The sequence below is a fragment of the Cantharellus anzutake genome (assembly GCF_015039405.1).
Source record: "Cantharellus anzutake strain C23 chromosome Unknown EI90scaffold_12, whole genome shotgun sequence".
NCBI lineage: Eukaryota > Fungi > Basidiomycota > Agaricomycetes > Cantharellales > Hydnaceae > Cantharellus > Cantharellus anzutake.
The window spans coordinates 1,413,893-1,435,780 of NW_024066962.1; the positions used below are offsets into that span (position 1 = coordinate 1,413,893).

The 21,888-nt window shown below is 50.3% G+C and overlaps 5 protein-coding genes across 5 annotated transcripts; 3 read left to right on the top strand and 2 right to left on the bottom strand.

Annotated features, from left to right (window-relative positions):
- Nucleotides 1–191: 191 nt before the first annotated feature.
- Nucleotides 192–2,305, bottom strand: EI90DRAFT_3144836 (Na+ dependent nucleoside transporter C-terminus-domain-containing protein; the record flags this gene model as incomplete). Its single annotated transcript, XM_039065199.1, has 6 exons — nt 192–1,097; nt 1,166–1,501; nt 1,561–1,738; nt 1,880–1,914; nt 1,994–2,140; nt 2,162–2,305. 6 exons carry the CDS (start codon nt 2,303–2,305, stop codon nt 192–194), a joined length of 1,746 nt encoding a protein of 581 aa, XP_038919030.1.
- Nucleotides 2,306–3,547: 1,242 nt separating this feature from the next.
- EI90DRAFT_283378 (uncharacterized protein) lies at nt 3,548–4,430 on the top strand. Its single transcript, XM_039053638.1, has one exon. It carries the CDS (start codon nt 3,724–3,726, stop codon nt 4,246–4,248), a length of 525 nt encoding a protein of 174 aa, XP_038919031.1. The 5' UTR covers nt 3,548–3,723; the 3' UTR covers nt 4,249–4,430.
- A 2,251-nt stretch (nt 4,431–6,681) lies between these two features.
- On the top strand, nt 6,682–8,834 carry EI90DRAFT_3120235 (uncharacterized protein; the record flags this gene model as incomplete). The annotated part of the gene is made up of 2 exons (XM_039063295.1): nt 6,682–6,813; nt 6,951–8,834. The coding sequence occupies 2 exons, from the start codon at nt 6,682–6,684 to the stop codon at nt 8,832–8,834; spliced, it is 2,016 nt and encodes a 671-aa protein (XP_038919032.1).
- Nucleotides 8,835–11,079: 2,245 nt separating this feature from the next.
- EI90DRAFT_3120236 (ribosomal protein S5 domain 2-type protein) lies at nt 11,080–12,381 on the bottom strand (the record flags this gene model as incomplete). The annotated part of the gene is made up of 6 exons (XM_039063296.1): nt 11,080–11,338; nt 11,386–11,468; nt 11,537–11,674; nt 11,730–11,832; nt 12,036–12,158; nt 12,218–12,381. The coding sequence occupies 6 exons, from the start codon at nt 12,379–12,381 to the stop codon at nt 11,080–11,082; spliced, it is 870 nt and encodes a 289-aa protein (XP_038919033.1).
- Nucleotides 12,382–18,901: 6,520 nt separating this feature from the next.
- Nucleotides 18,902–20,488, top strand: EI90DRAFT_285683 (uncharacterized protein). Its single transcript, XM_039053776.1, has 4 exons — nt 18,902–19,846; nt 19,902–19,924; nt 19,975–20,030; nt 20,087–20,488. The coding sequence occupies exons 1-4, from the start codon at nt 19,132–19,134 to the stop codon at nt 20,331–20,333; spliced, it is 1,041 nt and encodes a 346-aa protein (XP_038919034.1). The 5' UTR covers nt 18,902–19,131; the 3' UTR covers nt 20,334–20,488.
- Nucleotides 20,489–21,888: the final 1,400 nt, after the last annotated feature.

Here is a 21,888-nt window from a genome sequence, read left to right on the forward strand (position 1 = left end):
GACTTCATAACATGATTAGCCCATGTCAAACGGCGACAACAATGAACGCCCAGGTTCCAGCTGAGAATATCATCATAAAGACGTATACAAAGCTACAAAGCATGCAAAGGCTCGACCAAGGAAAGGATATTTCAGCATACAGGAAAGCCAGCGAAAGAGTTGAATGCGCACATCCCGACTCCGCTGCCGGCTCAAACAAGCATTCCCGCGATACCTGCCGTTTGCATTGTAGCGATAAATCCACACAACAAGGCACTGGGTGCGATCTTGGCAATGACCCTTGCCCTGCTTGGAGCAAGTGCACTCAACACGCCAATCTGAATGCCCAAACTTCCCAAATTCCCGAATCCACATAGTCCATAGCTGGCTACCGTGAAGGCGCGTTCGGAAAGAGGATCCGTTGAGGCCATGATCGTGGATAGCTTCGAGTAGGCTACGAATTCGTTCGCGACGAATTTGAGACCGATGAGGCGTGAGACTCGAATAATCTCCCCACGTGGAACGCCCATGAGGAAGGTTAACGGACAGAAGACGTATCCGAAAATAAGGTCCAGCGTGAGGTTATGAATTCCGAATCCTTTTCCGATCCAAGTGAGTAACCCGTCCATCATGTAGACCAATGCGAGGATCGTCAAGACGTTTGTGAGAATTTGACCTGCGACGAGGAGGCCGAAGGTTGCCCCTTGTGAATAAGCATGTAGGGCATTTACGGGTGCGTCCCTTGCGTTGTGTGCTCCTCTGTCTACAACAATCCGACCCCTTGTAACGGGCTCGTCTGTTTCGGGGAATCTCAGTTTCGAAATGGCTATACTTGCAGGAATGGACATGACAGAAGAGGTGATGAGTGTGGTGGGGGAAACGCCCAAATTGACGTATGCCGCAAAGACTGAACCTGCGATGGTGGAGAATCCAGATGTCATGGAAAGGTGAAGTTCAGATGGAGTCATCAAGTCCACGTAGGGACGGACGAGACACGCTGATTCTCCTTGTCCAATGAATGGTGATGCTGCTGCTACGACGGCTTCAGCACCAGAGATGTTCATGAGTTTGAAAAAGACCCAGGCGAATTTGCCTATGAACCATTGCATCACACCGAACTGGAACGAGAGGAGCCAGATGAGAGAGAGACAGTAGGTGGACCTCGAAAGACTCCTGTGATACTCACATAGTACATCATCTGTACGAAAGCAATGAAAAATATAATTGCGCTCAACACATTCGTGAAGAACCAATGCTTCGCAATCGTTTCTTCATCAAAAAAGAACGCGGCGGCAGGTTCTGCCCGAGCCAGAAAGTCCTGAGCAAGCGTTGCAACCCAAAGGAAGATCTTAAATCCTGCGTCGGACTTGAGAACGAAAAGTGCAATGATTTGCTGGACGAACAGTCCCACGATGACAGTGGGCCAAGGAATTCGGGAACGATTGGTGGAGATGGCGTAAAAGAAACATTGGAAAGCAAATAGGCCCAAGACTGAAATCGCTCGGTCACCGTAGTGAGTACCCTTGTTGGACGGAAATTTTTTTGGTCAGTGGCATTTGAATAGGGGGCGGAGGCACTAACTGCTGGAAGACTAAAGCCAAACGCAGATCCAAAAACAACCGCAATGAGGGCAAGCCAACCAGTGGCGAGACGAGCGTAGTATGGAATAGAGAAGAATGGATCCGAAATAAGCGGGTACCACACGGCAGCTACGGGCTTGGTCACAATTGAATTGGGAATGAACCGGAAGGCGATGATTCTGCCAGTAGAGTATTACATAATGTCATATGGAGGGAGTTGAGTTGCACAGTTGATGAGTGAGTGAAACTCTCCACATGAACAGTCCTCGAACATCGTGCCTGCTCAAGGCAGGCGACATGATGTGAACTGCAGTACTCACGAAATGAAAGTCCATGCCCAGAACGTTTGAACGATCTGGTTTGGAAACAAGTCAACATCGCAACCGCGTAGTCAAACATTGTTGAGATGTCATCAGGGAATAACGAAAACATACCCAACGATGTCTCGTCGCATGGACGATGGTCGAGCTTATCCACCAACCTAGAATAACAAGTGCCAAAGCTGCAAGGATGAATGGCCTGTATTTCGCATAGAAAGCTGAACCTGATTCGACTTCGTCATCCCCCTTCAGCACGCCAGCCTCAACATCACTAGTGGTCACCGCGGCTACAGATTCAGGGCCTTTGGGCTCGCCAGTAGAGGAAGTAGAATTGCGATTGTGTTTCTCCTCGGTAACCAATTCCTGAATAGCGGGAGAGTCACCTTTACTCTCATAGATGGGTGCGGGTTTCTCGATGTCTGCCATTTCTCAGACTATGCCGTCAAACACGCTGGCTGGCTCGACGTCGACAGAAAAGGGGGGAAGGAAGCTGAAAGACAGGATGAAAGGGTAAGAGTGGAGGAAGAGTCCTGAGATGAAAGAAGTATCTCGCTAGTATTAAATGCACTTTTCCGCCGGCACTCGCGATGCGGGCCACTAGGAGATGTAGGGGTAAATGGGTGAATTATTATTTTTAATGCGATCGACCTCGGAGTTCGGGTGTTGATGAACGAGATCTGAACCATGAGGCAAAATATCACGGATACTAAACTGGCAGAAATCAGAGACAGTGGTATCACCACCAGTACTCTAGCCTCGTCCATATGGCTCAGCTCTAAACACCCATTCACTCGCCGCTTCTGAACTTACGCGATGAAACCGGTCAAAGAAGCTCATTGAGCAGAAGCTTCCAATGCACATGTGATGCATTCCACCTGAATCATTGACAACGCCGGGGCCGCTGCTCCGTTGAGCTCACTTTGACAACATAGCACAAGCTGGTGATGACTATCATGCATGATCACGTCTCGGCGCCACTTATGCGTGGGCGCTGTTTTTTCCTCTGTCTCAGTGTCTGTCGCTCGCTATCATCACCTGGCTATTCCCATGCTTTCTGCAGAACGTTTTGACATGCCCTTGTGTCCTTGTGCTGCGGAGGACGGTTATGAACGCAGCGTTTGGCCCTCGACGAAACCCCGATGCTGAAGGGGGCTTATTTCCCAACTCCCCGGATTATGGGGACCTTTCGACTCTTCTAGTGGCCCTGAGACCCGGGATCTGTGGTATCACACAGTCGTCTTCTTGGGTTGTTGGGCTTCCGTCTCTGGCATCGCCCTAACTTGCCACGAAGCGGCCCGGCTCTCTTGGTATGCGTTTCCCTCGTAGGTCACGGCCAAGCCGAAACATAAGCTCTCTATGTTACTCCACGATGGACTTGTCGCCCAAGCCGCCTTATCTTTTGGTAGCGCACCACCGCAGCTGCTAAGGCGACTGCCATCCCTGGCTCGGCACCCCGCTAATTCCCTCCCATCCTTGTTGATATAATCAACCATGGAGTTTTCTGGACCTTGTCACCACAAGGGCAATCGAGCAAAGACAGGGACTTTAGCATTTCCATCTTGCATCCTTATCTCAGGACATGAACATTCCCACAGCTAAATTACAAGCTTAATTGCCGAAGGCCGACGTTTGAGCTCTGTGGTTTTGGATTATTTACTTCCATCAAAGCCCTCACAGGAGAAGGGCCAAATGGGGCACTCCACGCGTTAATCTCTCCCAGCCGCCGCCGCGGCCTTCGTGGCTCAATTTATGCGCTCACGTTCCCGCTCCCGCCATTCTCTTTGTGCCCTTCAACTTCTTGATTGATTAATTTAGGGGCGAACACGCCCCTAACCTAGGTCAATATGGACGCCTCGAGACCAACTACACTTCTCACTTCGGGTAGCATCGCACCCACTCTTTCCTTCATATCCCACAGCCGCCTCCTGTGTGAAGACAGAATCCCTATAATGTCTCACTTCCGGTCCTGTTTCGTTCAGGCACACCCAATTCCCTCCCTACTTCCTAACGCATTGTGCATACAGCCTCACGATCCGCTTGTTGCTCTCCCCTCCCCATTCATATTCAATATTCATATGATTAACCAAGGGTTCAATCTAACTCTGCATGTGAATACATGGCTGGTAATGAGGGCACTGCATTTTCCAGAAGCAAGATTGCACTGCCCACACACCCTCAGGTCTTCTCTTAGTCGCCTGCAGAAAGCTCGGTCTATAAACCTCATTGATTTACTGCCCACTGTAGACTATCGGAGAACCCGCTTAGTAGTGCGGCTCCGTTGGGATGGCGGTCTGAAAGACATAATTGCTGGCACAAATAGAGGCTTTGAGGGCGATCCTCCCACATCTGCACCCCTATTGCGTGCATAGGATGCGCGCAACAGCCGCCTTCGCTTCTCTGTCCCCCGCGATTGATCATCCCTCAATTCGCAATGAGAATGATTGCCATGATGCAGTCATGATTGATAGAAACCCGGCCCGACTTGCCGCGCAGACCACAAATGTCCTGGTCCATCCGTTCAAGCCCCCCATTTTCGATTCTATCTTCCCTCCATTTCGAAGCTATCGCTTTCCGTAATCCTCCTGGATCATTCACCCATTACTCTCACCCTCCATACTTTATTTATAGCTTCCCCGCATGTTTAGCAGGCATGGCGAAGCCGATGACAAATAATCGATCTCAAGGTTGAACTCATTGAAACAGGCGGGCTGTTCCGCGCATTCATGACTATCCATGCCCATCTTCTACCATTCAACCTGCGCTCTACTTACGTCTCTGCACCCACTACCTGTAGAAACCCTTCGTCTGATTCATCTCCCGTTTTCAACGCTTCGAACAGCCAACGGACTGCAGGCATCAAACCATTTTTACGTTGCGTGGACACATGGGAACCGCGCAAGTCAGGCTCATATAGCGTCCTTTGCGTGTATCATCCCCTGGGAAAGGGTGGGAAAACGCATAATGAACATCTGAACTCACTCAAGCCAATCTACTTATATCATGTGCCTAACTGACTGCACATGACACGCAACTATATTTATGGGGTTGGAGGTGGCTTAAATAAGGACCTCCTCTCCAGCTTTTCTACCGTATTTGTCGGAGCGCCCAGGAACAAGTAGACCGTGCAACATAGTATGATCTGCGTCTGCCCATGCTCTTTTCCAGTGTTTCGGCCCTGCGCATGCGAGTAGCCCCACGGAGCGGGTCAGCTAGCCTTCTGTCTTCGGATGCGGTATGTATAATATGCCGACCATCAACCGACCCTACCTCCGAATCCCGAGCGCAATACACGCGCGGCGTTTTGGATCCTAGTCCACCTTCCGCACCCTCTGCCGATCGCCCTTTCCTGACAACATGACTGCTACATTCATGTGCGCTCTTAGGTCGATGGATACCATGTAGAAGACCTATAGTCTTCTTTCCCCTACTCATTTCATATCCTTGCCAAGATAACGTGCAGAACCTCAGATTATACACCACGGTGTATTAGCGTCTGATACTTTTCTCCCACAATCCCCCATTTGGACAATACTCAGTATGGTGTTCACCCTTCTCGGCGTGAAGGCGCAAAAGCTCCCGAAGAATCAACATTGTAACCTTGCATACCATCCTACTGCAGCATGACACCTCACACGCACACACGAGTGCACTACTCACGGGCTCCGTCGTTGTATACAGCCACACAAGCATAGTGCGAACCGAGCTGATCCTAGATCAAACCTTCTGATTTGATGTTTGCGCATCCCACGAATCTTTCCCTCATTCTCTCAGAGCCCGGGGATCGTGAACGTGTTCAATTGAGAAGAATGCATCTCCATTTTTGACGCCCGAAAATCCCTGACAGACAGTAATTGAAACTTGTTCACGTAGGCGCTCCTCCCCTGGCCGAGATGATGAACCTCACTCTGTACATTCCTTGCACAACTTCAACTCACTTGCCTGCTTGATATTTTATCCTTGGACTTGATCGGCTCCGGCAGCATAAACAATCATGAGCCATAATAGTGGTCGTAATGCGCAAATCCACCAGTGGACTTACACACGAGCCGCGGCGGTTCACTCGGATAGTGGAATGTATAACCCCATGAAGCTTATGATCGGCTAATGATATCGATGCATCCGCGACATGCGCGATAATGGGCTTCGTATTCGAGGTGCCCAGGCCAGTGCATGGAATAGAGCGATGAAGAGCAGCTTCAGGATCGTGCGGACCCCATTGGGGAAAGCTATAGAGGTTCAACGCCCAGGACAAGCGGCTTGACCGCTGCCATGGCATGGCTCCGTCAGACGTGCTCAGAGATTGTTGCACTATACTTGGCACCGAATATCACCGCTCATGATACATCGGACAAGGGAGCACCGTTCATTCAGCCACTCATTGATCTCAAGCCAACCCAGTAAGTTCAAGTTTTTCATACGTAGACTCGTATTGTTGGCTAACCACTCTCGCCTTCATTGCACAACTTGTTTCCGCTTCTCATCCCTGATGATTCATTTTCCCTTCTAATTGTGTAAATCTCGTACCGTTGACCCTTCATCCACACGATTGGGTTCTCTGCCGCTGATTCTTCCATGCTGACGGATCTGTTTCGGTTGCAATGGAGTCGTATGGACCGTACCCCCGCCTGATTAATATTTAGGCCTAAGCTGAACTCTCATCTCGCGAAGCCATCGAGAATTTTCGCTTCGCTTCTTGTCTCTTTGGCTCGCTCGCGGAACGAGGCTGAACACTGTTAACCTACTTGGCGTCCTTTGAGGAGTGATCTCTACGGTTGTCCCGACCGCGAGGGCGTGGTTATACCATGCCGAGTGTGGAAGTTGATGCCGACAAGATCGAGGGGTTGAAGACCCACGGCATCCCCCCAGCCAATATCTCGACCACGGCGTCCAACAGCAGCGAGGCGTCGAGCAGTACCATGGACACAGGTCTGACAGTGAGTGAATTCAAACTCATTCAATATCATATCCCGTCGGGACAATGGATTCCCATACATAAGCAGCGCGCTCCAAAGTAAACACTTCCAATCTTAACTAACCTTGCCGCTTTTCTTGCTTTTTTCCTGGTGAACAGAGCCCAGCACCGTTGCGAACTTCTTCCCCATCCCCACCATCCGGACAATTTGCAGTTGGAAAAGCCCAGGTTCAGCTGCCTCACGATGTCCTCCATACCATCATTTCTCATTGTATCTCCCACCCCTTAACGCTTAAATCTCTCAACCTTGTCTCTCATGATCTTCATCGTGCCTCAAACGTCTTTCTTTGGCGATCGGTTGTCCTCGTTACAGGCCTTTGGAGAGGCCTCATCAAAAATGCAAGCAAAATGGACATCTTGCTTGCGTCAAAAGCAAAATGGATCAAAACTCTAAGCATCGTCATATCCTATGCGGATGAAATACCGGACACCCATCTATATGGAGATAGCAATACCAATAACATCAGGATCGGTAGCGGTGAGGGCGACACAAACACTCACCCCTCTCCGCCGACATATTCAATTCATCAATCTTGTATTTCTCTACCACATTCGGCAACATTAAATTTATCCGCAACTGAGCCGTCGTCCTTACCCCATTCCCTACTCAGGAAGCTTATCCAGCTTCTCCACGCCGCCCAAAACCTAGCCTCCCTCTCACTCTACCCATGGTCCCTCCGCTCAGCTCTTCACACATCCCTTAATGCGCACGCTCTCTCCTTTCCTTTCTCACTCAGGGAACTCTCATCCTTTGCTCCTTCTTTAACAGATCTTCATCCGTTCATTGATGCTCAACCAGGGATCACTAAATGGACAGTGAAAAATGTTCCGAGTGGGTGGCGTATTGGGGATCCCATGTTTGACACAGATGGAAGCGAGGCCGAGGACGGAAGCATAAGGGCTGCCTCGTCCCCTTTGTCAAGTATGATGCTGCCTGTAACGACAACTTCTTCCGACGAGGAGACCGTGGGAAGTGCAATGGGTGGGAGGGGTGATGGCGGTAGCAACGACAACATGGGAAGTCCTGGTAGAATGAGTCGAAAAAGACAGGTTGGGAGCAAAAGGAACTGGGCTCTCCCAGAAGGGTTGTTGCCAAATTTACGATCGGTATGTGCAGCACCTACGGTCGTGGCTGGGATTATACAGGGCAGGCCAGTGAAGGAAGTAGATCTGAGGACACACGATACTGGCGCGGGAAATACAATGGATGGGTACGCGTGGGAGGATGATCGAGAAGAAGATTGGGATGAAACATTGTGTGGCAGCGTCGGAGACAGGAATGCCGGAAGAACGATGATGGGCGGAAGTAGAATCGAGGGAAAGATGGCACGACCCAAACTATGGGGTGAGCGAGTGAGAGTTTTGAGAACCTCATTAGGTGGAGAAATGCATGGCGACCGGGATAGTCAATTCCCTTTATCCCTTTCGGAAAGCCTGAACCAAGGGGACAGTTTCATAGGGCCCACATCCGGCATCCAACTCGGCACCACTAGCAATTTGCCTCTCGACCCACTCCGATTCTTGACGAGAATCTTCCCAAATACCACCCACCTTGAGATAAACTCCCAAACGTCGGTTCCACTGGCGCTCACACCCACCAAATCCCACTCACTGTTCCTTGGTAACATGTTCAATACCCAAGCTCTGGGACCCGCCTATCCCCAGAACTTCAATCAGGGTTCGGCTACTCCTGCAGAAGCCACGGAACGCAGCATCCGATTCGCGTGCCGCAATCTGGCAAGGACGCTGAGCCAATTCCGCTTCTTGGAGAAGACGATTTGGTGGGATCTAACAGCAAGCGAGCCAACCCCAGTGGGACATACGAATTCATCAACTTCGCCTATATTTGGTCTCGGGCCCGGGATGTTAACGAACCGCCCTGATGAGAAGACGGGAGGTTATTGGATCCTTGTCGAGGAATGCAGGAGATTCTGCCCGTCATTGAAGTGTTTCGTTCTGAATGGAGTAAAGATTGATTTTTAGAAGCTGCGTTAAGTCCGATACCTTTCCTTCTTTGATTGTATAGATAATCCCCTCCGTGCCCTTTCCTAAAAATTATCAATTGGATTCTCCTATGGGCTTATGTTGAAACACGTCAGTGGAATACTATCGAGAGACCGGCTTTAGGGGCACGCAACGCTGCGAGTCGTCAACCAGATCGTCAGCTCATACCGATCTATAGCATGATCAACGCCAACAAGGTACGCAGACCCTTCACAGAGTTCTCCAGTCCCGCCGCAAACAACACCACTATTGAGATCCTGCTCCAGGTCGCGTAATCTCCCCAAGCTAATAATAAATGCGTCCAACACTCATCCTGCGTTGCGCTCAAGGCCGATTTCTTTAACATATGTACCACCTGAGCAAGAATGGTTGATCCGTCCCTTGTACGAAGTTGGCGACTCTGCGGCGAGTTCAGGGCTAGGAAGGATCCCAGCCTCCCCTTTACTTCCCGGGAATGCATATTCGATCTCGGGATCTTTCCAGACAGAATACTTAAGCAATGCTAGCCATTTAGCAGGCAAAGTATTCGCTAAGATCCAGCGTTAGAGTCGAGGTATTGCATATCCATGTTCTTATCTGCAGAGCTGGACAGCAGTGGGATGCACCGCATAAGTTGATGTAACGCCATCTCGCTCCGAAGCAAGTATGAGTCCCCGGAAGCTGGTCCAAAGCAAGGGTCACGCTGGTTATTCGGGTGCGACGGAGAAGTAACACGTAGTTCTGCGAGGCAGGGCACTCGCGACGAACTTCCACGTCTTTGACAACACCGCGCGTCCATGGCCGGGAAATCCCAGGCTCATGTAACTTTCAGCGTCCATCCGTGGACGTGGGGACCTCACCAGTAAGACATTCAAGATTTGGTACAGGGAAATTTATTGGTTCTTTCACAACGGAGGGGAGGGGGTGACTCTAATCCTTTGGGTTTGGACTAAGGAGTTCCAAATTCCCGGGTGCCATCCAGGCGGACGCGAAGGGCATGCAGAGCAGAGCAGCTGGATAGCTTTGAACGAGGCCTCTTCAACGGTCGGCATCGGAGTACAATAACACGAAGACGGGCACTTAGATTAAGGTAAGTTTCTTGGTCATTGAGAAAACGTCTATAGCTGTGTCAGCACAGAGTGGCGCAGACTGGGAGAGTGACCCTCAGAATGGTTTATGTTCACACAGTTCATTATAACATCATTGATGAGATCTGAAGCACATATTCCTGCAAGAGATATCGCGCTCTGAGCCAGCGGGGTCAAACAACTCACAAGGCCAGTAGGGCTCATTCGGGAGCAGCTGGAAGCGCCTCGTACTCGAGTAGATCAAGGATCATTTCCTATAAATACTTTTGATATGTTCCAGCTTATCTTGATACCTGTCGGGTTTGATCACACAGTATAAGGGATTGACGTGCGATCGAACAGAAGGTGGCGTTGACTAGACAGATGGATTTGAGTGATCGCCTACAGTTCGCCAAAGAATGACCACTATATAACAGTATCCTATACAGCGCTCAATTGAGCTAGTTGGCAATCAGGCAAATGTTGCGAACACGCCCTCGGGTACGCGAACAGAGGCTATCCACTCAATGTATGAGAATCGACATTTGGATTAGCATGCAAGAGCGTGAGCGTTTTCATGCGAAGAATATTTAATATTGCACCGTTTTCGCCTCAACATCAAAAACTAGGGCTAACAACCAAAGAGACCTCAGTAGCGCCATTCGCTTGATCACCGCACATGTCTCGATGATGAACACAGGTCTGTGGACCGTGAGCCAACTGACCGAGCTCAACCTTTGCGGCCTCATGAAGAGAATTGAAGGCTTCTCGGTATGCACCTATTATACAGCAGATGCACCATATCGCCCGAGCCTCTGGGGAACCGCGTGTGGCAGGTTTTAGAAGCTTAGTGTCCAGGTGTCATTGAAACAGTAACTCCTGAGCAGGTAGACGGTGACAACTGACATTTCTGAAAACCGCTGGTTGTAGGCACCATAGCAAAGGGTCATCCGCCCCCACTATTTGCTTTTGAGGACGGACTTTCCAACACCGGTAGCGCTAATGTCTAAGGGAACACTAAGAATAAGAGCGGTTCAAATTCCGGAAAGCTAGCACCAAGCGAGCTGGGCATCAGTGAATGATGGGTAGCCGAATAATCTTCATAATGGCTAAGGAATCGACCGTAATCACCGTGTGCTTCAACGGGCTCTGGCGGCATACGCACGCAGATCCCTGCGTCATCTGACTTCCACAACCACTTTCCTTTTCTCCCAGTCCTTTGCGATGGCGGCTTCCAGCCATTCAGCAAGATCCTTCGCCCTCGATATCGCAACGTCCACGCATTTCTTTAGCTCAGCTTCCGATAGGGGAAGCCCTCCAGCCTTTTGGAGGACGCAAAGTGTCGGGGAGGTAGACGAAAGATGAGTAAGAGCAATGTGAAGACGAGAGGAGGAAAGAACAGTTTCAAGATGAGTCGGATCTACAACGGGATTCGCGCTGTGGAGATGTCAGAACGTGGGAAACAGAGGATACCCATGACATACCTATCCTCGAAGAACGCGAAAGTCACGCATATAGGGATGTGATGGATGGCGAGAGGGAGGGGTGCTCGCTCGGCTGGATCATGCTGAGTAGCATTCATGTCAACGAGGAATTCAGTGAATGATTAAAAATTGATCGCGTAAAAGGACTAACTACGATCAGTTCCTCCCCTACAACTTCTACGTCTGGCCGACGATAGTGCCGTAACGCTACTATGCCTGCGAGACATGCGCAATCGAGCATGTTTCCTTCATCTGAAAGGAAATGGAACGTTAACTTGAGGTTCCATACCTGGGAGTTGAGTTTTGAGTTCTCAGACAGAGAGAAGCCTGGACGACCACCATACCCGCTGTCCCGCCAGAATACAAAGTGATTCTCGATCAACAGCAAGACTCCTCCGCAAGACTTTATCGAGCATTCGTGTAATGAGGACCTCCTCATCCGTCGGTCTACAGGTTACACAGCAGAGTTAGATCATCTAGATTTATAATTAACGTGAATGTTGGGAAAAGAAAACCGTACGAGAACTGAACGAGCGTAAGAAAGGCGCGACAGAGGGTTTTGAGGATGAAGGATGGTCACACTCGACGAGGCAAGAGCACTCACTCAAAAAAACGGGCGCCTCGCACTAAGTGTGTCATCGAGAGCTTACCTGGATGTGTCATATATAGGAGCCGTCATTGGAGACAACTCTGAATGGATAGTCAGAGCTCCTTCATACGGTTTATCGGCACGTTGTGGTCTTCCAATCACTCCATTGACTACTGCAATTACTCTGAAGACAACAGATGAGGTGGCAACCCCCCGGAAGGCACGTATCCGTGAGAGGTTTACCTTGTCTTTCCCAACCGACACTCAACCACGCCAAGATCCTCCCCGAAGATGAGCTCATGATCCCTCCCTTGAAGAAAATCCCTTCCATCCAAGCGGATACGGTTTTGCAAGGCAGAGAGGACAAATGTTCGATTTGATGTTGGCTGATCGAATTCCCGTGGCATTGAAAACAAAGCCCTAATCTCCGGCACAAGCCCTTATCTTTGATTCTAACAGAAGGTGGTGGCCTGCGTGACCGCTCGACACTTGTCGCACTTTTGACGAGAGAGCTGGTGGGAATCCGAGTGGTCTATGAGTTAGTTAGCCTTCATGGTAGTAAAATAAGTGACAAGGAATTATGCATGACATTTTTCTCTGTATGTAGTCTCCAAGTAATCAACTGAGGAACGTTCGTCAAGGCGCTGGAGTGGAAAAATTGAGATCGAATTGGAAATCAGGATTCTAGCGTGACACGTGACATCAAGAAATTAATGCAACTAACAGAAACATCCCGTAAACCGCATCCCTAAGCTTGCGACCACTTGTTCGATGCGTTGGCGGGCCCTAGTGGGCATGCCCATTTTTTTTGCACACGGTCTACATAGATTGATTTGCCTGCGGCTTGACACACTTTGCCTTTCGTTAGATTAGGCTGTCCCAAGACCCTCGAGCAGCAGGCGCTCGAAGTATCATGTCACCAGTTCTAAATGGACGAGCTTGAAAGAGCATTTCTTTCCATCTGCCATTCCACACCCAAGCAACGCAGTCAATGGCCACACCGCGCGCCATTTTAGAGAAAGGCATGGTCAAGTAGTTGGCGAATTGTGTCGTTGCGTTTGCAATTATGTCGATGTTCAATTAAAGCCTCTTCTTCCCCCTAAAGAGAGGCTGGTCACCTGCCTAATTAAAGCCCACGTTGTCCAAGAAGAGCCCCGTCTGACTATTCAGTGTTTATACGGAATATTTGTGCCAGTTCCCGCAATTTCTTATTCCGCAAGGAAACGGTCGGGAGAGAAATATGTCAGTTCTTCCTTGCGAGGGCCACGTACCGGGAACGTTCGCCCACTGAATGCTTAGCCTTAGTGCGTGGGCCCTTTCTTTACGTCTCCGCGGGTTGTGGTTGATTGCCGGTTCACGTAACACTGCAAATTGTGCATGACTTCTCCGCATCTGCAAGAGGAAGAGATGAGCATCGGTTCAATTACCACAGATCTCTGGACAAGCTAGCAAGAATATCCGAAGAATACAATGGACACGGTGAATTCGGCCAACTCCGCTGAGAAGTTCTCGACCATGAAGTTATTCACTCTCCATGAGAACTCGTGGATTGGATCTTTGCCCAGTGTACAACAAAGCTATGGGTCTAGCTGGTCGAAGTGAACGAGTGCTGGGAAGGCCAATCGCAAGGCTTCGATCCTGCCGATCTCTCTGTCGCCATCGAGCTGCTGTGAGTATCGTCTTCCCGAGCTAAATCTCTTCGGCCATCAATGGAAACCATCCCAGAGGGCTAGACCTGAGGGTTCCTCGAGTCGCCTATTGGGTTTAAATAGTGTGGCAGACACTAGGAACGCGAGTCTGGGCCTCGGATGATCATCCCTTTGCAATGCAACTGATGGGTAGTAATTGCAATAATGGAGTGGGTTTCATAATTGAGTTTTTGACCTGAATAGACACAAACTTTTTTGTGTAGGAATTAAGGTCATGACCAGGCATAAATCATAAATGAATCGCCGTCAACGGGGGCGATCTCATTTCTGCGTGTTCTGAAGGAACCCTTACCGTGACAATGTTGATGCTCGCGGGGTAGGGATCACCATGGAAACTACTTCAAAATTTCACATGCGGATCCCAAGAATCCAACCACAAATACCACAATAATACAGGTGTGAGTTCGCGCAGGCATTCTAGCTCGCAATGGAGCCCCTTTCTCTAGGAAAAATCCGCTCGTGGAGGTGGTGCCCCAAGCGCGCCGTGGCACTGAAATTCCCTCACTTGAAGGTCTAGCCCGGATTTACATAAATTGGCCATGTTCGCAGGATCGGGTTCTGAGCCCGTGTACGATCTGATTCTGCAAGTGCGTGGGATGCGACTCGGTCCTGTTCGAGTCCACCCAACGCGGGTTCCGCCGAACGGGATGGAAATATATCATATTCAGAAAAAACAACTCATTCCGGCAGCCAATTCCCTTTTGGCCTAGTTCTAGATCTTGATTTCTACGCGTACAAATCCATCTAGACTAGTTTCGCCAGGAGGGTCGCAAACATGGCATTCGAGACGCACTTGATTGAATATCTTTCTGCATGAAGTCATCACCCGCTAATTCGCCGCGATTCCGGATGTGGGAACAATGGTCAGATGGAGAACGCTCTCTTCTGGCTTGACCCATGATCCTGACATGGTCCTCATTTCGCATCCATGATTGAGGTCGCGTTCATGTCCACTTGCTTCTTTGGCGGATTTTCCTTTCGTCCCCGCTCCGCCACTTGTGGCTTCTTCATTCAGTACACATGAGCATCTTCATTGTGTATTACCCCGCGCAGCATTGAGCCAGATGTTGCCATCCTGGGTCCTAAACAAGGTAAGCCAGAGACGTCTGGTTGGCCTTGCCCTATGTTCACATGAGGACTCAATGCGGAGATATGAGCTGGGCAAGAATAGTTGAATTTCAATCTCCTTCATTTGTTAAGGAGTTCGGTTGCCATTACTCCACACCCTTTTCTTGTGCCTTTCCCCTCCCCTTTGAAGCTCCTCATAACGCTCGGCTAACCCGACTTACGTGGGTGTCCACGCCCTTGGTCGGTTGTGCATTCGTCCAAGTCTCATGTCTTGCTAGCAATTGAGCAGGCGACGATCGTGCACTACACCTTCGCCTGCGTTTGAAGCGCAGGAACATTTGAGGCGAATGATCCAAGAACGTCCGAGGTAGCTCATCGCCCATTGCCACGATTTTTTGGCCTATGATGGATTCTGTTGTGAGAGGTTTATGCCATGGTGTATTGTATTGATGTGTCAGCAAAAAGATGCCGTAACAAAACCAGGAAGGGAGAGTTGGAAGCTTTGTCGAATACCCCAAAATGTAACCAGATATAGCAATGGACTAATTCATAGATCCAGTTGCGATGGAGGCGTGGGATGCATAGCGTGAGATGTAATGTTGGTTGCTTGCGGTTGGGCGTGTGGACTGCAACAAGTCACGAGGGGATTTTCACATTTTCATAATCATTTTTTGCTCCTGTGCCCTCTGAGGTGGCAAGAAAGGAAGGTCACCACCAATGGAATGGGAATGGTGTAGGTCACAACCCTGATTTTCGAGTGAACTCTTAATATTAGGAAATGGTGCTGCCGTTTTTTTGACGGAGAGAGCTCTGCTGCAGTCAGTACTCCTGTATCGCACGTGACCAATGGAAGCTGCTGTTGGCTCAACGATGTTCCAAAACTGGACATCTGAGCTCTTAGGCGCAGCCAAGTCATCGAGCTTTATTCCCCCCCGGGTGTTTGACTGAGTGTTATGGGCTTTAGCGAAGTAGAATACTGTACCGCGGTTGAAAAATGGGACATGCAATTGCGGTAACGGCCGAGAACACATGGGATCGGTTGTTTGAGTCGGCAGAGTTGAGCGGTTCATCGACGAGCAAAAAACTGTACCTTGAACGGAAATACATCTTTGCATACAATAGTTTTGAGTGGACATTGAAAAGTTGCCACACGAAGAAAAGAATAACCGGAATATTTCTTCGGAAGCAGACATTGTTTCTGCTCAGCTCCCTCATACATACCCAGGCGCCAGTTGCTTTCAGTTGAGCTTCTTCTCTCCTTCGTTACACTGTCGGACCAGGCTCTATACTGCCCATCGCAGGCCACCAGGAAGGCCAACGCGTGCAGTGCCGTCCTCAAGGTGTGCGCTCTCTCCTGTACCGACCCATCGGGGACTGTAATTGTGATCTGTTGCTCCAGTTTTCTCTGAGCTGTCCCATCGCTTGAGATGGACTCTGGCTCTTCGCAAGCTCGATCTTCAGGTCCCAAACCGTCACAATCTGCTTCAAGTGGGTCCCGTTCCTGGAGGGTTCCTGCTTCAAGACCCTCCAGGATTGCGACCTCTCCCTCCGCCGATCCCCCGAAACCCGCGAACCCGCCTCTTCAGTCTCCTGCTACATCCGTCTCATTAGCCGCAGGAGGCTGGTCCATGCCTTCGTCGTCTGCGTCCCGCACCCACTTCCCCTATCAATCACTTCAAATTCCCCCCGACGAAGCTATGGCATTTGGCCCAAAATCGTCTCAGTCCCTATTCCAAAGGCGGTCGGATGCTATGTCACCCCCAAATACCATCGTGCCAAATCAACCGCACCCCTCCGTGTGGGAGTTGAGTTCAATGCAATGCGATTCCATCCACCCATCAACCATGGCGCCATTCTCCGAACGCACGACAAATATTACCAATGCTCAAGAGGTGTCTGACCATAGTGCCAATCCACGTGGCGGTTCATTACACAATCCCCAAACAACCGGCGCACCAAGCGTTGCTTCCTCATCACGGGGTTCTCAACGCGCCGAAGCCAGTTATACGAACTCCCATGTCAATTTTGGTGACCCCCTCCCCGTTTCCCTGCCTTGGACCGCTGCGTGGGCGCAAGGCGCACACGGTCACTCGATTGTCGGAGGCTCCTCGATCAGCGAGGCGCCGCGGAGTGCACTGAGGTCCCGCCTTTCTCCTACTTTGTCTATGTCCATTTTGAATGCGCCGCAGGGCCCTATTCCTCAGCTCACTGGAGACTCTTTTGCCGCAGCTGGAAGCGGTGTGGAAGATGCGGCAAGACGCCTGCGGCGAAATCCTAGCTGCTCTTCAAGCTCTACCGTGCCGGCAGAGTTTTCAGTTCCAAATTCACCTAGCGTCCTGACGCACTCACAGCAAGGGGCAAATCCTCAGACGGCTGCTGCCGCAAATGCGCTGAATGCTTTGACTCTTGCTGGAGGTCAGCATTCATACAGCACAAACAGCGCTCACATGCCTCCGAATGGCAGACTAGGTATGGACACTCGTACTCATTCGACGTCAAGAACACCCAGTCATTCGCATCACACTCTTCCCCCTTCGTTATGGATGTCTCGTCCTTCGCAAGGGTCAGCGAAACCAGCTTTTGCAGATGGTCCGCCACTGCCTCCAAGTTTTCCCGATCCATTTAGCGGCGTGGGCAATTCAACCGTCCCCTTCAGTCAAAATTTGGGGCATGGCGCAGCCGCTACATCGATGCTTTCAAATTCGGTTTTACGGTCATTGGATTCCAAGTCACCACAGCATGCCCCAGTTTCTTCACGATCTTCTCTTTCCCCATCCGTGGCGACGACAGGTGCAGGTTTCTCTTCAAGCTCTGCATCTTCATATACTCCCCCCTCTTTCTTGAGTGCAACTTCGATTGCAGGCGGGTCAACTATTGCAACATCCCCTTCGATGGTTTCTGAGCTTCTCGGTGACGATGTATTTGCAAAAAATAGAGCCTCCGGATCCCGGAGCAAGGACATGAATAATCGTCCGGGTGGTACTTCCATGGATCCAACAAGTTTGTTCGCATCTCCCAGTCGTTCCCCGCCCGCTTCTCCTTCCATAACTGTCTTTTCTCCTCCTTCAACTATACTCGAAAATGAGGAAGCGGAGAGCAGAGAAGCAGAAAGAATGGCAAGAGAAGACCCGCTCGCGACTCAAGTTTGGAAGATGTATGCGCGAACTAAGGCGGGGCTACCACACGCTCAGCGGATGGAAAATTTGGCCTGGAGGATGATGGCGCTTGCCCTTAGGAAGAAAGAGAAGGAACGACTTGCTGCGCTTGGGTCCACAGCCAATGTGGAGTCTGGTTCATTATGCATCTACTCCATACCCGAAGAATTCTTAGAACTTCACAAACCCAGCGCTGGTTCCGAGTTAGGTGATGATCCACATTTCGAGAATAGGGGTCGCCCACCGAAAGCCAAGATGAGAGTGGAGGGCTTTGGTGCTGGAAATGAGGACGAGGATACCAAGTGAGTGATTCGTGACCATTTTTCGGAGGGGATTCGGGATTGGTAATACCAAATCCTTCCAGCGACGCTTCAATGGACTGGCAGACACGATCTGTCTCGAGATCTCGCTCACGAATGTCCATGGATTGGCATGGGGACAGCAGTCGATCCCGTTCGCGCGCAGCGGCAATCAGAAGTGGGGTTGATCTCCCCGAGGCCCACGCCCATTCTTTGTTAGAAGAATACGACGAAGATCGCGAGGCTAAAGAGCCGAAGTTTGAACTACAATCGCTGGAAAACGACTTCCCTGCTCACCCGAAGCTTCATGGCAACTCAGTCACTACCCTGCAAAACCATCCCCCCTTATCGCCACGTTCATCCGCGCATTCTCTCCTTTCAATCCGTCTCCAAACAGGAGTACAAACGAACGCGGGGCGTGGCGAGCCCCTGCATAGCGAACCGGGTGCAATCGCGGATCCAGGAATGTTTGCATTCCCTTCTGCATTAACATCTGCACAGATCCAACTTCTTCCTGATCCATTCGGGAATACTTACCTAGGAGGTGCCGCATACCCTCCAGCACCTCCTACTCTTCCTTCATTTGTAGGCGTTCACACATCTGGAGCACCCACCTTTCATTCCCACTCTCATCCTGGCCCGGACGTTTATGCCCAGCCTTACCACGAACTAGATTTTATCCCCAATCTCGTGAGCCCGACCATTTTCTGAGCATCCACGCCGAGACTGACCCTTGATTTCAGGGAAGACGGATAACGCCTTTAGACCCCTCCTCCAGACCGGATTCCGCGTTCCATGGTCGATCACCCCCACCCTTCACTCTTTCCCCGGCCATTTCAGAAGACGTCAAGGGTAACATTACTAGTCCTGATCCCTCTTATCCCTCTCAAGCGGATTTCGATGCCAACTTCCAGAGACCTTCAGATATGTTGGACCTTTTTTCCGCAAGAGAATCAGGTCCACTTAAAGTGGAGGGGGGAGATGCAACAACATCGCAGTCCTCCCATGACATATCTCATCAAATGTCCCATAGCATGCCCTCGAATCCACGTTTCACAGCACTTGCCCAACCTACGATTGCTCACCCTCATTCCGAAGAGTCGCTATCTACCGGATCCGATCCCCACTTCTACGCGTTTGAGGGCGGAAATGAGTGCAAACCGGCGTCGGGAATGCTTTTTAATCCCAACGTGGAGAAATTTGTCAATCCTGCGCATATTGTGACTGGCAACGCGGATATTCCTAATGCGCAATATGCGCGGAGCCCGTCCAGCGAAGAACTGAGATCACCCGGTTCCACCGCATCCCCTGAACCACTCCCGGTGAATGGTTTTCCAACCCCAGGAAGTGCCGCATTCACGCAATCTCCCCGACGTCCCATCGCCCCCTCGAAAAGGGCCCCAGATAATAAGGGCAAGGCTAGAGGGACAGCTGGTTCTATTTCTCGCTTAATTCCTGGTGGAGCCTCCGCTGTTGGCACGCGGAGAGCTGATTCGACCTCAGGTATTGAAGCTCCTGGCCCCAGCTCTGGCCCAGGCAGCGCATCGAACGAGGAAGGGGAGAGTCCTCCCACAGTTTGCACCAATTGCGAGACTATGACCACGCCTTTATGGCGTCGAGACCAAGACGGCCAGCCTTTATGTGAGTGGAGTTGTTACCTGATATTCAAGCCGGGCATTTACAGTATCTTGACTAGGCAATGCTTGCGGTTTGTACTATGTAAGTCGTTCTCTTTTTTCTGATGGATCAACATTTTTACCTCTCTCCAGAAATTGCATGGCGTTGACCGACCGATATCCCTACGAACGGATCTTATAAAGAAGAGGTGAGTGTGAGGATTGTCCGGGGCTCGTTTGTTCGGCTAACGTGGCCCTTCTGCAGGAACCGGCCGCATGGCTCAGGGGCTCATGGAGCCGCCCCCCGCAAAGGCTCACTTCCAACCCAAACCTCGGCTACCAACAAATTGACCACATCCGTTACTAAACCCCGATCCTCAACCATCAGTTCATTATCTTCAATGCCGAGTGCTGGTCGTCCTATTGCCCCGTCAGGTACTCCTGACGCCAAGCGCCAGAGACGAGCGTCGGTCTCGACGTCTTTTGTCATTGATTCCCAACCCCCTATATAAATTTCCTTTATCCTCTTCTAACGTGAAACCGCCTTCCAGCATCATCCAACACTTATAGATTATTCTACTTGTCGTAGTTTCTTTTGGATCATTGTCGCGAGGTGTTCCACTTGTGCGTCCTTATTCTCATGTTGTACAATCGGATTGCAAAAGCCGCAAAACTACAATAGGATTCAATCCTAGCCAAGGCACTCTCGTGGCCTAACGGGTGGTTCTAAGGCAAATCATACAACGTAATGTTGCCTTATGTAATATTACTCCTTTGTTGGATGGGATCGGGCTAGGATCTGATTCGATCATCCGGAGTAGGATGGTATTATCACAAGGCCTTCATCTCTGCTCACTACCTCAATTACATAAGCCAAACTGGGTGGAGGTGCCAGAATCGCGCCCCTTTAGCCCTAATGAATCCATTAATAAATATATTGAAGCTAGACCATCTAAAGCCTAGCGACGTTTATATGAGAACCAGTGCACCAAGTCATCCTCAGATTCCTAACTGATTTGGCATGATTGACCACCACATCATAAGCGGGTCACGCGAGTGCTTGCTATTGGATTCTAAGAGAGGCACAAGGGCATCACCGCATTTTCCGACCAGAGTTTCCTCATCAAACCAAAGTCATGAGCCCGCGCCAAGGATTCTTCCGTAATGTCGAACAGATTTCAGCCTTGCAACAAGCCCGCATGATGTCACCTCCAGAAATACAGGTTGCAACCTCAAGTCTGATGCAGGCAAAATGAAAATGCAGAAGATCGCACGTTGTGCAAGAAGCAGTTGCAAAACACTGGCGAATTGAGCGACCATCTCCGCTGACAGTTAGTTTGGATCCGTGACATTTCCATTCCGACGGATTAATCCGAGGCAATTGACCTGAGGGGAAACGGGGACCAGTCAAGAGCCCTTCTATTGATTTGTGATGCCGGTGGTTAGTAAGTGAAGTCCGATTTGAACGTAGTGTCATTATCCGTGTCTCAGCCGATTCTCCGCCGAACTGCTTTTGACCCACAAGCAACCACGGTTCTGTCCTGGCTGATGAAGAACTACTAAATATTACACAGCGTCGCATACAGCGAGCCATCGTGTGGGGGGAAGACCCCGTTTCGGTGGGGAGTCGCGGCAGAGCCTAAATGAAACCAATGCGAACCATGGTCACATGCCTGAACGGCAAGGAAGTCGCCCGTATTCTGCGGCCAAAGCTTTGATGGTACTGTATACCCTCGCTTCCCATACATAATGGAGCCATTTGTGGGAAAATTGGGGCGTTAATTTCAGGCGCGTATGGACATTCGTGCATCGAATGGCCTTATAACTTGAATCAAATACCGCAATGGTCGACCTTCCGTTGGCTCCAGAGGCCAAAAATATCAAGGCTTCCATCGCATACCGTTGGTCCGACATCTAATGTTGGAAATTCGACGGCGGCTAACGTGGCATGCGCCACTAGAAACTCAAGAGGGTGTGGCTACATTTCTTTATCTTTCTTCATCCGCATTTCGTATCACTAGCTCTCTGATCTCACACTGTAGTGCGCGAAGAGTTCCCCTTTCGTTC

Bases quoted from the DNA above. Each gene is read 5' to 3' on its own strand.
- EI90DRAFT_283378 (XM_039053638.1), top strand. From the start codon at position 3,724: ATGGACGCCTCGAGACCAACTACACTTCTCACTTCGGGTAGCATCGCA.
- EI90DRAFT_285683 (XM_039053776.1), top strand. From the start codon at position 19,132: ATGTTGGACCTTTTTTCCGCAAGAGAATCAGGTCCACTTAAAGTGGAG. The intron at 19,847-19,901 runs GTGAGTGGAGTT...TATCTTGACTAG, and splicing joins CCAAGACGGCCAGCCTTTAT to GCAATGCTTGCGGTTTGTAC. The intron at 19,925-19,974 runs GTAAGTCGTTCT...ACCTCTCTCCAG, and splicing joins ATGCTTGCGGTTTGTACTAT to AAATTGCATGGCGTTGACCG.